The 16899-nt window shown below is 42.5% G+C and overlaps 1 protein-coding gene across 1 annotated transcript in view; it reads left to right on the top strand.

The window, feature by feature from the left end:
• The window catches only part of LOC136607875 (oocyte zinc finger protein XlCOF7.1-like), a 102609-nt gene extending 86021 nt beyond the window's left edge, over nt 1–16588 (top strand). The window contains exons 2-4 of the mRNA XM_066589069.1: nt 7880–8059; nt 8144–8267; nt 14203–16588. Coding sequence (XP_066445166.1) covers nt 7880–8059; nt 8144–8267; nt 14203–15767 — 1869 coding nt within the window. The 3' untranslated portion in view covers nt 15768–16588. The remainder of the gene's footprint in view (nt 1–7879; nt 8060–8143; nt 8268–14202) is intronic.
• Nucleotides 16589–16899: the final 311 nt, after the last annotated feature.

The following is a 16899-nucleotide window of genomic DNA, read 5'->3' as shown; positions in this document are numbered from 1 at the left end:
AAGTCTATTCCAGAAATCTTGGTGGTGGTAGGCCACACATGGACCTAGTGGATCTCCGGAGGTATGTGGGTAACGCATGTAATCTTCTTCTCATAGGAGTTGGTGATACTGTTGGAGAAGCTAGTATGGAGTTAGATGAATTGGAAGAACTTGAAGGTGAAGAACTTGATGCTGAGGGACATGGTGAGGTTTCCGTGGAATTGGAAGGTGGTGCTTGGTATACTAGACATGAGAATAGATTCAAATACCAGAGCAGTTGGTTTTCCAGATCAAATGGAGATAGACATCCGGTGGCTGATTTGGGAGTAGGTAGGGTGCTTTCTTCTTCAGAGTCTGTTGGTGGATCAGGTTGGGCTTGGCAAATCTTAGGCGGTTACAATGGACAGCTTGGATCTTTTTCTCCAAATGGGCTATATGGTAGAGTCCTTTTTCTGGGGCTATGGCTGTGATTATTGTATAGGGTGTGAGTTCCCATTTGGTGTCTAATTTTATGGTACGGTGTTCTTTCTTTAACCAGAGACTGTCTCCAATTTGTAGGTCTGGTGCATGGGCATGTTTGTCGAGCTCACAAACTTGCCTTTCTCTTTCAAGGGGGTGTTGACAATTTCTTGGGCTTTTTTGAGTCTTCTTTGGTGCTCTTGGATCCAGTCAAATTTGGGCATGGGGTTGTGATCATCGATTATTTAGATTCTCAGTTTTAAGTCAGAGGGCAATCTTCGCTGGCGGCCTAACATCAAATAGTATGGGGTGTATACAGTAGAGTAGTTAGGAGTATTGTTGTAAGTGTATATTAATTTGGGTAGCAACGTGGACCAGTATTCTCTTTGTTTTGACGGAATGGTTCTGAGCAACTCCAGTATGGTCTGGTTTGTCTTTTCACAGAGTCCATTTCCTTGGGGGTGATAAGTGGGTGGTATTTAGTTTTCTACAGTCATAGGTGTCACATAACTCCTGGAACAATTGTGCCTCGAAGGCTGGTCCTCTGTCAGAAAGGATTTGGTCAGGGCATCAATAGTTGAGGATTAAATGTTTTCAGACATTAGCAGCAGTGGCTCTGGCGGTGAGATCTTTGACAGGGATGGCTGTGAATTTGGTGTAGTGATCAATTAGGGTGAATACATAGCTATACCCGGACTTACTACTTTCTACTTTTAAATGGACAATGGATTTCCAAGGGCTTGTTGGTAATGATGGGATGTAATGGGGCTCTTTGATCGTGTTGGGCTCTCCTTTTGGTTACGCAAACTGTGCATTCTTGGCATCACTTCTCTAAATCATCTCTCATACCAATCCAGTAAAAGCGCTGTCTGATCACAGCTTCAGTTTTATGGACTCCAAATAGTTTGGATTGGTCATGGTAAGAAAGTAGTACCCGATTGGTATCTCTGCAAGGAATGACTATTTAGTGCAGGCGGTGTCCAGAGGCAGGATCAATGGAACTTTGGTAAATTATATTCTATTTTAGGAACAGTCTCTTCCTTTGTCTCCATAATCGCTGTAACTCAGGGTCCATGAATTTGTGTAATATACTTTTCGGGATTGCTCCTGTGAGCAAATGTTCTTGCAAATCTCCAAAAGTCCTACTGTCCTGTTGAAGCAAGAACCACTTTTTTAACGTATCTACAGTTTCTGATGGGCTATTAGAACTGATTTGGCAATTCTGGTGGACTGGTTGTAGAGTAAAGTCCGGCATCTCCACATACTCCCATGTGTCCTCTTCAGGGGAATTGTCTAGTGTAGTGGGTAGCCTAGAGAGAGAGAGTCAGTGTTGGTGTTGCTCTTCCCAGTGCGGTATTTGATGTGGAAGGTGAAGTTGGCCAGACGGGACAGCCATCTCTGTTCTAATGCCCCTGGTTTTGCAGAGTTTAGGTGGGCAAGCGGCTTATTATCTGTATAGGCAGTAAAGGTGGTGGCAGCAAGGTAGTCTTTACATTTTTCATTCACAGCCCAGAATAGGGTGAGAAGTTCCTGTTTAAAGGAGCTGTAATTCTGGTCATTTCGTTTAGCACCTTTTAATGAGCAGCTAGCATAAGCAACTACCCTTTCCTTGCCGCCTTGTACTTGACTAAGCATTGCACCTAGGCCCTTGAAGCTAGCATCCGTGTACAAGTTAAATAGGAGCTCATAATCGGGATAAGCAAGAATAGGGGAGTAATTAACTTTTCTTTTAGTACCTGGAAGGCCTGCTCTTGCTCTTCTTTCCAATTTATGGCATCGGGTTGCTTAAAAGTTTCTTTTCGGTGCCCAAGCAAAATTTCTTGTAATGGGGCTGCAATCTGCGCAAATTTGGCGATGAAGTGCTTGTAATACCACACAAACCCTAGAAAACTCCTGATATCCTTCAAGGTCTTAGGAGTAGGACAATTTTTCACAGCATTTACTTTATCAGGATCTGGGTATACCCCTTTGGCATGAATGATATACCTGAGGTAGCGGACTTCAGTCTGTAGCAAATAACACTTTGATGGCTTTTATTTTTAGGCTGTGATCCATAGGAATCTGGAACACCTCTCGGAGATGTTGAATGTGCTCCTCATATGTTTTGGAGTAAATAATTATGTCATCCAGATATAATAGCACTGACAAAGTTTTTGTGGCCTAAGCATCTCTCCATGAGCCTTTGGAAAGTGCCTGGGGCGTTGCAGAGGCCAAATGGCACGCAATTGAATGCAAACAGCCCCATTGGTGTAGTGAAGTCTGTTTTCTCTTTATCGGCCTCACTCATGGGCACCTGCCAATATCCACTGGTCAGATCTAGAGTGGAAAAATAAGTGGCAGAGCCCAAGGCCATCAGAGACTCCTCAATACGAGAGAGAAGATAGGCATCTTTGTGGTTTATGCTGTTCAGCTTTCTATAATCTACACAGAAGTGGATGCTTCCATCCTTCTTTTTGACAAGTACTATGGGAGCAGCCCAGGGACTGTGACTTTCTCTGATAATATGATTATCCTTCATCTCCTGTATCATATTTTTACTTTCTTGATAGGAGGAAGATGAAGTTGAAATGGGCCTATATCTTTCTTTGATCGGCACGTGGCCATTGGTGGGGATAGAGTGGCAGAGGTCTTTGACCTGGCCAAAGTCAAGATTATGTTGGCTAGAAGCATCCTGCTTCTCCATAGCCACATCCTTGATTCCCTGTATCTGATCAGCGGGTGTCTTGCTATGACCAATATATAGCTCAGAGAGCCAGGAGGGAGACAGAGGGGAACCTACCTGTACAGACTGAGCCCCCTGCAACACACCGTCAGTCTCACTCTCAAACACATCAGTGGATTCCAGCAGTAACACTTGTGCCACAGCAGCATATTTCTTTAGCTGTGCAGGGACACTTCCAATATTTATGAGGCGGACCAGCACCTTCCCATTGGTCACTGTAACCAAGCTCTGGGCAGCCAGTAAATAGGGGCAACCATCCGTACCCAGAACAGCAATGGCCAGTTCTTTAAATTGTAAAAATGTGCTATCAGGGTCCTGCACCTACAGCATCTTCAACAGGTTACGTTAATGAGCCCTAAATAAACTGTTTCCTAAGAGCCTGGTCTGCACCAGCGACCTCCTTAGGGTCAGCCCTTACTACGGCCTTCATGTCCTGCTGCAGGAACAGTGCATAATTTCTCAAAGTCTCCCGAACTCTCTGTCTTGTATTAAAGAATCGCTTCTTTATCTCCGACCTTGTATGTTTCTCAAAGATAGCCTGTAGCCTATCAATAATATCCTCCACCATCTCCACCGGCCATGTTTTACCTTCCCTGGCAGCGGAACCTTCTAGCTGGCCTATGAGAATTTCCATTTTCTGCTCTGTGGCTAATAAGTACAGGCAGAACACAGACCCTTTTTTCCCCCTGAATTCTCTAAGCATGTGGCGCTCGTCACTGTATTTAGGTAGCCATGGCGCTCCTAAGCAATAGGGTATAGTTAGCGGCACAAAGCTGAGGGTGCTAGAAGGGGCTGAATCTGCAGGCACGATGACTGGTGCAACAGCATCTGCCTGGTCAACTATGGTTGGCTAGTTGTCAGCAGGGTTGTTCTCCGCAAGTGACATCTTGAATTATGGTTAAGGACACAGAAAGTACTATCCTGTTCGTAGATGCCAGAAATTTTGGGGGGTAGTAACACCCCAATGCACTTGCAGTTGGTACGGCCGGAGGCCTTTTGTTGTCACGGTGACGCCACACTCTGCTTGGACACTCCGGATGATGATGGCGCAGAAATAACTGAGACCAGTCCAGAATAGTTTAGTAAACTGAGAGTGAGCAGTTTTACTAACTTTGATATCGGTAAACAGGTTAACTTTCCAACTTTCTGTGGAAGGCTTTATCTCAGGTGAACAAGGATGCAATATAAGACAAGCAAGATGCAGTAAGATTGATTTGATGATTCTCTGATTTTCTACGCTCTCTCCAATATTAACTTAAGACTGATTGGATTAGACAATTCTCCCCACTAGTGAAGTTAGATAAACAGGTTTGAGTTGGGTTTAACTGAAGGTGTACTTATAAAGCAGAGAGACTAGTGGCTATATGCCAATCCTGGCTTTGATTTCACTGGGTAGCTGTAACTCACTGTTTGATGATGAGACTCCTCGTAAAGGGTCTTCTGGAACTCTGCTGTGGAATGGCAAGGGAGCGGGTTATCACCACACTCTACCTTGATTAAGAATAACTCTCTGAACACTCCTCTTGGCCGACTACGGAAACTGTAACCTTCTCCTTACTCTCTCCTGGCTGAGTCTGCTAACTGCTCTGCGTCACTTCCTTTTATCCCCTCTCTCTCTACCCGCCCACTTACATAGGGACTTGTATGTTTGTTTCCCACACTTGGGGCTCTGCACCAATGAGATTAAACCTGACTGTCAGCCAATGATAGGCCAGAGATGAGCTCTAGCTTAGAGCAGAAGGGGAGACACAGGGTCTCTCCCACAGACGGCATCTTCTGTATCCAGGGCCGGTATACAAACAGGTGAGACAAGACAAGCGTGCTGCTAGTGTCCTGTAGTGCCTGCGGGGCCACTACAATGGAAAAATAAGAGTTATGATTTTTAAAAGGAGAAAAATGGAAAAAAGGGCTACATCCTTAAGGGGTTAATAACCCCCCTCTGCTCTCTATCATTGACCCGTTACTTATCCACTTGCACACATTCTACCAAGCATTCTCATTTTATAGACCAACCTTTTATGGGGCCCAGTATCAAACACTTTGGAGAAGTCCAGATACACAAGATCCAGTGCCTCCCCGCTCCAGTCTAGACCTTCCCTCCTGGTAGAAGCTGATCAGGTTGGTGTGACAGCAGCGATCTCCCATAAACCGGCTGATACGGAGTTATCCGGCTGTTTTCCTTGAGGTCCTCCAGGATGGCGTCTCTTAGAAACCCTTCATGTTACCCACAATAGCAGTAAGACTTACCGGCTCACACAACCGTCTGCGTGTCTCTGGCGTGTGGGCAGGCAGCTGGTATGTAAGGCCGTGTACCCGCTGCGTGCCGCCAATCCCCAGCGCTATCCTGGTTGTATGTACATGTAATACACGCCAAGATACAACATGCTGCGAGACACAAACCTCAGCTGTGAGCGGCCCCATACTAATGACCGGGCTTATGGCAGTGTGCGCAATAACCATCCCCGTGTGCGACGGCCGGCAGCTTCCGGGGGCTTCTGGACCCCATTCTGAATAACTAATATTTACAATTACATACAAACCACTTCTGGGGGGTAAATATTCCGCTGCAATAATCACAAAAGGTCACTAATATGTATTTATGGCGGAGAATGATCAGCCGACTATCACTGACTGCTCCCATCTCTCCTCCTCAGGTCTATTTATCCTCCTCACTGCTGAGCTCCGCCCTTACTGATCACATGATGGTGACATCATCACAGGTCCTTCAGCCACCACTTTTCACTGCTGAGCTCCGCCCCTCCTGATCACATGACAGTGACCTCATCACAGGTCCTATTGCAGTGTAGCACACACAGAGCAGGTTGTGGTCGCTGCTGTTCTCTCTGTTATCAGCCAGCATTCTCAGAGACTTGTATAGAGAGGTAAGAGACAGTGGAGGGTCTTGTGGGGAGGTCAGACACGGTCCATGTGGTTATTATTATATAGCCCAGTTAATTTATACATCCGACCTTGCAAAAGGTCATGTAGGTCAAATTTTTTTAGATGTTGTTTGGACCTAAGCCAACAGTAAGAAACCAAGTTTGCAGCTTTGAAAGACCTGTGCAAGATAAGCAATACCCATAAAACAGCGAAATTTTCACAATTTTTTTTCACTTTTTGCCCAATATCTCCGAAACTATGCACCTGACAGAAAAAGTTATACCCACCGTTTTAACCCCTTAGTGGCCAAGCCTGTTTGCGCCTTAATGACCTGGCCAAATTTTGGAAATCTGATGTGTTACTTTAACATAGAATAACTCCGTAAAGGTTTTGCATATCCAAGTGATTCTGCCATTGTTTTTTCACCACATATTGTGCTTTATTTAGGTGGTAAAAACAGTCCGATAAAATTTGTAAAATTTATTAAAAGCGTCAAAATTGGGAAACTTTTGAAAAAAATATTTTATATTTTTGCAAATATGTAAATTTTAAAGACAGGATTTTTTTGTAAAATGCACATGAAAATGAGGATTTGCAACCAAAAATTGATACCCCTGTTTGTCCCGTGTTTAGAAGCATATCCATTGTGGCCCTAATCTTCTGTCTGTATGTACAACGGGGCCCAAACTGAAAAGAGCAGCCAGTGGCTTTCGGAACAGACATTTTGCTTGAAGATGTTTTAGGCCCCATTGCCCACTTATAGAGCCATTGAGCGGCCAAAACGATGGAGAACCCCCACAAATGACCCCATTTTCAAAACTAGACCCCTTAACGAATTAATCTACGGGTGTACTGTGGATTTTGACCCTACCGGTTTTAAATAACTCAAAGCAAAGCAGAAGGAAAAAAATTCCAATTTTCATTTTTTTTGGCAATTGTGTCATTTTAAAAATAGGTTTTTTTAGTACAACACCCATGTGAATAAAGACTGTCACCCCAAAATGGATACCCCCGTTTGTTCTGTGTTCAGAAATATACCCATTGTGGCGCTAGTCTTCTGTCTGGATGCACAACGGGGGCCAAGATGAACGGAGCATCAAACTTTAACTGTCTTTTAACTTTTATATGATTCACAAAGGATGAGGAAGGACGGAAATGAAGTTACTAAAAGAATATTAGACATCTCCTTAGAGATCATCTACCTGCTGACCGGGGAGGTAAGCTATATTTCTATGATATCTTTGTATTATTTAATCCCTTAAGGATGCGGTCCTTATTTTTCCCCTATTTTCGTTTTTTCCTCCCCATTATAAAAATTCATAACTTTTTTTATTTAACCATCGGCATAGATGTCTAAAGGCCTGTTTTTTGTGGGACGAGTTGTATTTTTTAATGGTACCATATAACGTACAAAAAAACGTGAAAAATATTTAGATGGAGTGAAATTGGAAAAAAACAAAATTTAGCTTTTTTATGGGTGCGTCTTGTTACTATGGTGTACACACTGCAACAAAAATGACATGGCAGTACTTGTGTATTTGGTTGTTGCACCAGTCTGGCATTTTTACCGGATGAAAAAGTCTTGCAGTCGGCGCTGGATGCTCTGAAGTAAAGAGCCTTAAGATCTTTGACTTTCCTGATTGGTTTTATGAGATCTTCCACAATTTTCATAGTCCATCTTTGGACTTGTTCTATTTTGTAGGCGAGATCTCCAGAACTGAACACAGTATTCCAGATGTGGTCTCACCATAGCTCTATACAGCAGGATCACAATCTCTCACTTTCTACTGATGGATGAACACCGGGTTCAGCCCTCTACGTGTCTCTCTCCATACACAGGATTACATGATGGTGAAGAAGACATCGGGTGATGATGCGACTCCCAACAGCCATCGCCATGAGTCAGGAGGATGGAGCAGGAGCCAGAGCCCCATCACAGAGGCTCCTCCTCACTTACCGATACATGAGCAGAAGATCCTAGAACTCACCAACAAGATCACTGAGCTGCTGACTGCAGAGGTGACACTGCTGGGAATGCTGGGTAATTATACAGTAACAGCACTAGAGGAGTCTGGGTAATAACAGTATCATTGTGTTAATCAGGTTCCTATAAGGTGTCATGATGTGGTTGTCTATCTCTCCATGGAAGAGTGGGAGTATTTAGAAGGACACAAGGATCTGTACAAGGACGTCATGATGGAGAACCACCAGCTTCTTATATCACAGGGTAAGAAGAGACATGCAAAATACAGTATATATTACAGTATGTATTTTTTTCAGCGACCTATTGCCCAATACTGTAGGCAAATACAGGCACCGATGGCTGTCTTGAAGCCTGGATACCATCTTCTGCCATACATTTCCATGTGAGCAATATGACATTTAATTTAGGATCTCACCAATTTAGGCTCTTTCATATCACTTTAGACCAGTGTTTCCTAAACTCTAGTCCTCATGGACCGCCACAGGTCATGTTTTCTGGACTTTCTCAGTGTTGCACAGGTGATATAATTTTTGTCGGTGCCTCAGACATTGCAACAGGTGTTTTTGCTATAGAATATCCTGAAAACATGACCTGCGGGGGTCCATAAGGACTTGGGTTCGGAAACACTGCTTTAGCCCCCTATCTTTGCTCTATGTGTCAAACATATCCATATGGCTCCACCAGCTGATGGATGTGTAGGACTCGATGTCCAATATTACTTGTATCCAATATTAATTGAGGACCTTCACTAACCCCATGTTGAGTCCCATTTTTATTTTAAAGGGGTTGTCCCGCGAAAGCAAGTGGGTCTATACACTTCTGTATGGCCATATTAATGCACTTTGTAATGTACATTGTGCATTAATTATGAGCCATACAGAAGTTATCAAAAGTTTTTCACTTACCTGCTCCGTTGCTGGCGTCCTCGTCTCCATGGTTGCCGTCTAATTTTCGCCGTCTAATGGCCAAATTAGACGCGCTTGCGCAGTCCGGGTCTTCTTATCTTCTCAATGGGGCTCCGTGTAGCTCCGTGTAGCTCCGCCCCGTCACGTGCCGATTCCAGCCAATCAGGAGGCTGGAATCGGCAATGGACCGCACAGAAGAGCTGCGGTCCACGGAGGAAGAGGATCCCGGCGGCCGTCTTCAAACGGTAAGTAAGAAGTCTTCGGAGCGCGGGGATTCAGGTAAGCGCTGTGCGGTGTTCTTTTTTAACCCCTGCATCGGGGTTGTCTCGCGCCGAACGGGGGGGGGGGGGTTGAAAAAAAAAAAAAAACCGTTTCGCGGGACAACCCCTTTAAGTTCACCACAATTTGTAGAGTCCATTGTTTAGAAGAGAACAACATTGGATTTAGAGAAAATAACTGGCAACCACATGCTGCAATAATTCATCTGTAATAAAAAAAAAATGGAAGAAAAAATATTAAAGGGTGTAAAATTTCCCATATTTATATTTATCCTGACTGTAACAGTGGTTTCTGGGATGTTTGGGGAAAATCCTTCCGTGAGCACTCGTTAAATTCTGGACTAGGAGTGGTCCTTGTGTTTTCTGGTACTCCAGTAACACTTCCTGTGTGCTGATGCTGCAGCGGCACATTGTGCCAATGCATTGTTGGTTATAGGATATACATCACTGCCGTCAACTGGTGGAATAAGTTTCTACTTCGGATCCTGTTTCTGTTTTCCTCTCTGTGTTGTTCGCCTTTTCCAACATGAAGTTCCTTTCTAATGACATACACGCATATAAGTTAGTGTAAATTGATGATGCTGATTATCCGTTCAGTCGCATCCGACACTCGGTGACTCCAAGGATCAATGTTCTACACGCATTTCTGTCTTTCACCGCTTCTTTCAGTTCCGCGATTGACATGGTGGTGGTGGTCTTGATTGTATCTCGCCATCTTGTTCTTTGTATTCCTGATCTTCTCTTCCCACTGGCACTGCCGAGCATTAGTGAGGTTTCCAGTGAGGTAGCACACATCACGTGGCCAAAAAAAGAGAGCCGCTGTTTGATGATTTTGCCCTTTTGTGATATTTCCGGTTTGACACAATCTAACACTACCTTGTTTGTTGTCATGGCAGTCCAAGGTTTCCGTAGCATTCTCCTCCAGCCCCAGAGTTCAAACCATCAATTTTCCTTCTCTCTGTTTTCCTAGTCGTCCAACTTTCACAACGTTGTTATGGGAAAGACGATTGCATTGACCAGTCTGTTTTTTTTTTGTTGCAATGCTAATATCCTTGCTTTTCCAAAATCTTTTCCATTTCTTGCATTGTATTCCTACCAAGTGTAATTGATCTCGGGTCCAGATTGCCCATTGCAATTGATTTTGGATCCAAGGAAGATGAAACCTTGAACCGACTCGACTTCTTCATTGTTAATTATGTTCACAGTGCAGCTGCCTACCGCGGTCAGTGCAAATTAGTACTATTTTTTATAATGTAAAGACTTTCTCCGTATCATATCCGAAGCACTGAGACTCGATGCGTTGGGTCTCGGCTGAGAGCAGGCTGTAAAGGGAAGATGAATGCAGCTTCTAGAGCAGGCGGGCAGATTCGCAACCGGCCCGGAATCAAAAGCAAGAGCATCTTGAATCTCTTAATGAATTACGAGGGGGTATCCAAATGAAACTAGTACAGGCTTCTGTTTCTAGGTGAATATTCATAGAACCCTTCTGAGGCGGCACGGCGGCCAATATTTTTGGGAAAGGTTGAGTTTGGCTCCAGTAATTAGATTTTTTTTTTTTTCCGACAAGTTGTTCAGTCTTTCGCCTATTTTGCGATGGCTGATTTCATACAAACAACGTGCAGCTGCGAAATTTAGTTTCCTTTTTCACCACTGAAGGCACTCGCAGCAAAAAAATAGAATAGAGGGCGAGGCAAGGCTGTAATGCTGTTTTTCATCAAAAATTGTTTAACAATCAGTGCTGCGTGGGCAAACAGATGACTGGTTCCTCCATCGAGATAACGCACCTGCCCACACAGTGTTCAGCTGTTTAATTCCACTTTTAGAATTGGCAGTGGTTTTCAAAGGGTTAACAGCCACGATCAGAGTTTGTGCTGATTGCAGCTGTTGCTATCCCAGACAGCCGGCAACCACCTTGTATGGGGTGGGATAGCTTCACAACCCTACTCCATATAAACCCCGCTCACCCAGAACACAAAACACTTACGTTTCCCACAACTATTTTTGCTCCCCTAGCCATAAAATTCCTTGAATTCCATCAAACTCCCACCCCTAGTAGAGAGCCATTTATGGAGGCATGCATTAGGCATTTATGCAGAAGAACCCCGGCTACTATGTCAACCAAATTGAACCCCGCAATCGCATCATAGAGGAGACATTTGGTACCCCCGAACAGCAGTCGGAGCATTTAAATGCTGCTGTCAGAATTGTTTGCCTGTAAAAATGCGGTATAATGTAATACTGTGGTATTACATCATACTGTATGAGCGCTCAAATGATCACAAGTTTAAGTCCCCTGTGGAGCTTAAAAAATAAAAATGTAATACAAGTACAAAATTTTTTTTAATTATTGCAAAATAAAAGAACGTTTAAAAAAATAATCCTTTTCCCATATTAATAATAAAAGTATATTTGTATCGCCGCGTCCGTAAAGGTCTGATCTATCAGAGTCACCCATTAGTTACTCAGGATAGTGAACATCGGCAGAAAAAACAAATAAACTCCAGAATTGCGCATTTTCGGTCATGAAAAAAAAAAGTAATTTAACCCCTTCCCTCCCCAGGACGTACCGGTACGTCATTGGGATAGCGCGAGATCATGACTGACCTTGCGCTATCCCGCAGCGGGAGGCGGCTGTCAGTCACAGCCGGCGTCCTGCTGCAACAGTGGGGGGGCATCAGAGATGCGCCCCCCGCTGTTAACCCCTTCTCTGCTGCGATCTAAGTAGATCGCGTCAGGGAAAGAGTTCGCAGAGGGAGCGCGCTCCCTCTGTGTCTCCGGCCAGCTTTCGCGATGTTATCGCGAGAGCCCGGCCTGTCGCCATGGCCTTTTTTTGTGCTTTTTTTTAATATTAGCATAAAAAAAGGTAAAAAAAAATTAAAACCCCACATATTTGGTATTGACTCGTCCATAGCGACATGTACAAAAAGTTGAACACGCTTTTTATTTTGTACGGCAAAAAGCGTAAAAAAAAACAAAATGCTAAAAACCAGAGGCAAAATGCTAATTTTTAGCATTTTGCCTCCCAAAAAATGCAATAAAAGTGATCAAAAAAGCCGTACATTCCCCAAAATGGTACCAATAAAAACTACAGCTCGTCTTGCAAAAAATAAGCCCCTATAGAGCTCCGTACATAAAAAAATAAAGTTACAGGACTTTGAATGCAGCTATAGAGAAAAAAAAAGATTTCTAAAAAAAAATGGGTTTTATACTTTTATTGCAAAAAAGTGTAAAAACCTAAAAAAAATATAACAATTTTGGTATCGTTGTTACCGTACCGACCCGCAGAAAAAATGTATTGTGTCATGTATGCGGCATGATTAACGCTGTAAAAAAAAGAAACAAAAATCTATGTCAGAATTGATGCGTTTTCTCTCTCTGTTATCATTAAAAAAAATAATAAAAGTTTTACGATATAGTCTATGTACCCAAAAGTGGCACCGATAAAAACTACAGTTCGCCACGCAAAAAATAAGCCCTCATATGGCCGTGTCCACGGAAAAATAAAAAAGTTATGGCTTTTGAAAAATGGAGATGGAAAAATACCAAAGAAAATCGCTTGGTCCTCAACGCCAAAATAGGCCGTGTCCTTAAGGGGTTAAAAGCAATCAAAAAGTCACACACTCCAAAATAGTACTAATAAAAACTACAGGACAAAAGGAGCCCTCGCACAACTAGATTGACAGAAAAATAAAAAAGTTATGGCTGTCAGACGATGGCGGCAGAAAATGATTTTTTTTTCCCCAAAAGCTAAAACGACGCTATGCAGGAAAAAAAAATGGCAGCATGTTCTATCTGTTTGTGATATCGCGGCAATGCCAGCCCTATTCAAAACCATGGGAGAACTATATGAACCTCTGCTGCAGCCGTATCAGACGCGGCAAAGATTCCTTCATCCCCACAGTGATGTGAGGCTGTTTTTACGTGGAAACACTTTGCATGAAGGGCGCCATCGGTCCGTGATTCACGGTCTAATATCATCCTCGCCAGTGGGAAGGGACTCTTAAGGGATTAATGACAATTAGCCTTTGAATGTTTGATTGCTTGTTTACACTAAGATTAGCGCAATCACACGCTCAGGGGGATCATCGCCCCATATAAGGCTGGATTTGCATGTGGGGTTTCCCAGGATTTGTTGCAGTTTTGCAGCATTTTTGATGTGCTTTGTAATTGCTGTCAACATGCATTTTAAGGTTTTCCGCTACGGTTTTGGGGCCCTTTAGCTGTTCTAGCTGAATAGGTGGATTTCCCATTTCCTCAGAGGCTGCTTCATTGGGTCCAAAATTTTAGTCCTTCATAGGACCCTCTTTCTCAGACAGCCCAAATTCTTATCGGGGGGTGGGTGGGGCACAGGGCTATTGGAAATGAAGGGAGCTCAGTGAGCGGCTGTTTTATGCATGATGAGCTGCAGTACTATTTTGGGTTATGTATGTTTGTTGTGTTTTTTTTATTTTTTTGAAATCCCTTGTATTCAGTTTATTTTAGGGGGTGAAATGACCAAAAAAAAGGATCATGGCTCTTTTTCAAATTTTGTTTTTGTATAGCGTTTGCCATGCAAATGTTTGATGGTTTTTACACATTTTAAACACATTCGAGAGAGTTTGCATATATGTACATATAATTAGAATGTGCCTGTAGGGCTATTGAACCTGCAATCCTATGTCCAGCATTGTGTTTGTTGTCATTAATGCATTTAATGGTGTTGAACAAAGCATTATAAGACTGGAAACACACATGCAGTTTGGGGGGGGGGGTATATTGTTAATGTAGTTTTTTTTTTTCTTCATTTTTTTTGTAAAAGCCAGAATTGGATTCAAAGGGAGTGGGAAATATAAAAAGAGGATTTATAAATAATCCTCTTCCAGGGTCTAATTCTGCCTTTGACTTGAAATACCGTATCAAAAACTGCAGGTGTTTTCCAGTCGAGTAACAATTTTATATATTTGGCTACGTTTTGCAGATGAACTAAATCACTAAATACAAATTTAATCCTAACAGAAAATCCCATTGAGGACTTTGATGGAAACTTCATGTCATCACTAAATTATAAAGCAGAAGATGAAGATATTGTGCAGCACTCTCCAGGAGAAAACCTCATTACCCTTAATGTTCAGCCAGTATGTACCAGTACAGATCTGTCATATAATCCCCCTAATCACAAGGAACCTTCTCCTGATCGATCTCAGAATTTTGCTACAAGTAAAGGCCCCATTGACAGTAATAGTCTTCAATGTGGAAAACAGTTGGCAAAAAGCTCGGGTCTTTTTACACACAAAAGAACTTGCACAGATGAGAAGCCATATTCATGTTCAGAATGTGGGAAATGTTTTCCAAAAAAATCAAAGCTTGTTAGACATCAAATAATTCACACAGCAGAGAAGCCGTTTTCATGTTCAGAATGTGGTAAATGTTTTAAGCTAAAAACCTGTCTTGTTAGACACCAGAAAATTCACACAGCAGAGAAGCCATTTTCATGTTCGGAATGTGGGAAGAGTTTTAAACATAAAGTAAGTCTTGCTGGACATGAGAGAACTCACACAGGAGAGAAGCCATTTTCATGTTCAGAATGTGGGGGATGTTTTATGCTGAAATCGCTTCTTCTTAGACATCAGAGAGCTCACACAGGGGAGGAGAAGTCCTTTTCATGTTTAGAATGTGGAAAGGGTTTTACTAATAAAGTAAATCTTATTGTACATGAGAGAACTCACACAGGAGAGAAGCTATTTTCATGTTCAGAATGTGGAAAGGGTTTTACAAATAAAGTAAATCTACTTGGACATGAGAGAATGCACACAGGAGAGAAACCATTTTCATGTTCAGAATGTGGGAAATCTTTTAAGCTGAAATCAGTTCTTGTTCGACACGAGAGAGCTCACACAGGGGAGAAGTCATTTTCATGTTCAGAATGTGGGAAATATTTTTCAAAAAGAGAAAAGCTTGTTAGACATGAAAGAATTCACACAGGAGAGAAGCCATTTTCATGTTCAGAATGTGGGAAGAGTTTTACAAGTAAAGTAAATCTTGTTGGACATGAGAGAATTCACACAGGAGAGAAACCATTTTCATGCTCAGAATGTGGCAAATGTTTTAAGCTAAAATCAGTTCTTGTTAGACATCAGAGGATTCACACAGGGGAGAAGCCATTCCCATGCTCTGAATGTGGGAAACGTTTTATGGATAGAACACAGCTTATTGCACATCAGAGATTTCACACAGGAGAGAAGCCATATTCATGTTCAGAATGTGGGAAATGTTTTATGGAGAAATCAGGTCTTGTTAAACATCAGAGAACTCACACAGGAGAGAAGCGGTTTTCATGTTCAGTATGTGGGAAATGTTTTTCGGGTAGAACACATCTTCTTACACATGAGAGACTTCACACAGGGGAGAAGCCGTTTTCATGTTCAGAATGTGGGAAATGTTTTACACAGAAATCGGATCTTGTTAGGCATCAGAGACTTCACACAGGGGAGAAGCCATTTTCATGTTCAGAATGTGGGAAATGTTTTACACAAAAAACAAGTCTTGTTGTACATCAGAGAACCCACACTAGAGTGAAGTAATTTTAATGTTCTGAACACGAGAAATGTCCTACTATTAATGCCAAACATGGGGCTCATCATAGATCTCACAAAGTAGAGGCATTATTTTGATGTTCTTTATGTGAAAACTGTTTGAAAGGAAATCAAATTTTGAAAACTCCTATATGAGATTTCATTGAGAGAAGTCAATATTCTTATTTCCAATGAGCTAAAAAAATTAATGCATCAGGATATTCACAGCCACTAAGGGTTTTTTTTTTGTATGGAATTAGCCTGGATTTTTCAAACGCTCAAAATTGTAGTCAGATGTCTACTGTAATCTGGATCCACAAAGTATTATCTGCAAGCGGCCCTTGCACATGCTTTTGCGTCTGTTCTACTTAAGAAAAAATGGTGTAAAACCTTTAAAAAAGGTTCCTCAATCTTCAGACTACCTAATCTGCCAAAGTGCATTAGTGGAGTTAGACTACCAATGCACTATATCTGCACTCTGACTGGCCAGCAATGCTCACATGATCAGTGTTGGTCAATCAGGGACCAATGCATAATGTGCAGTAAGTAGCTAGAAAATTGTGGCAGCCACATGGGATGACTGAAATCAGGACTGTGAACCAGCAGATAGTAGGGACATCGGCAGGGAAGAGCAGCAGGTGTTGTACACCCTTTTGGTTCGGAGAATTACTTTAAATATTCTTTGTATGTTTTTTCTTTTCCCATCATGCCTCTTCTTTTTGTAGCCTTCTATATTGTGATGTAAGCAGTAGATGTACTATTATCTGCAGAGACATGTTACATCAGAATACATTACCTTGCTGGTAACAATAAAGAAAGTCTTATTATCACCCCTGACTGTAAGGCGCTATTTCTAACCAATAAGGTCACACTGGGGGCTGTTTGTTTTCTCCACTACATCCTCCTAATTATAACAACCATTGGTTATTCAGCGCTGCGAGGCCGGCGCACCGATCCCAATCACTGGCCTATATGTCGGAGAGAAGCTCAGACCAGCATGCATCCCTGAGTGCATCTCCCATTATATCACTCATGCCCCTAAGGGGCGCTCCATCTTTTTTCTTCTCATCCATTCTCATTACAAGCCTCTCTACTGCCCCAAAAATACTCAGATTTGATTCCGTAAATGGATTGTACCAAG

This window comes from Eleutherodactylus coqui, chromosome 1 (genome assembly GCF_035609145.1).
Source record: "Eleutherodactylus coqui strain aEleCoq1 chromosome 1, aEleCoq1.hap1, whole genome shotgun sequence".
NCBI lineage: Eukaryota > Metazoa > Chordata > Amphibia > Anura > Eleutherodactylidae > Eleutherodactylus > Eleutherodactylus coqui.
The sequence above is the reverse complement of the archived record's forward strand: the minus strand, read 5'-3'. Positions and strand labels throughout refer to the sequence as shown.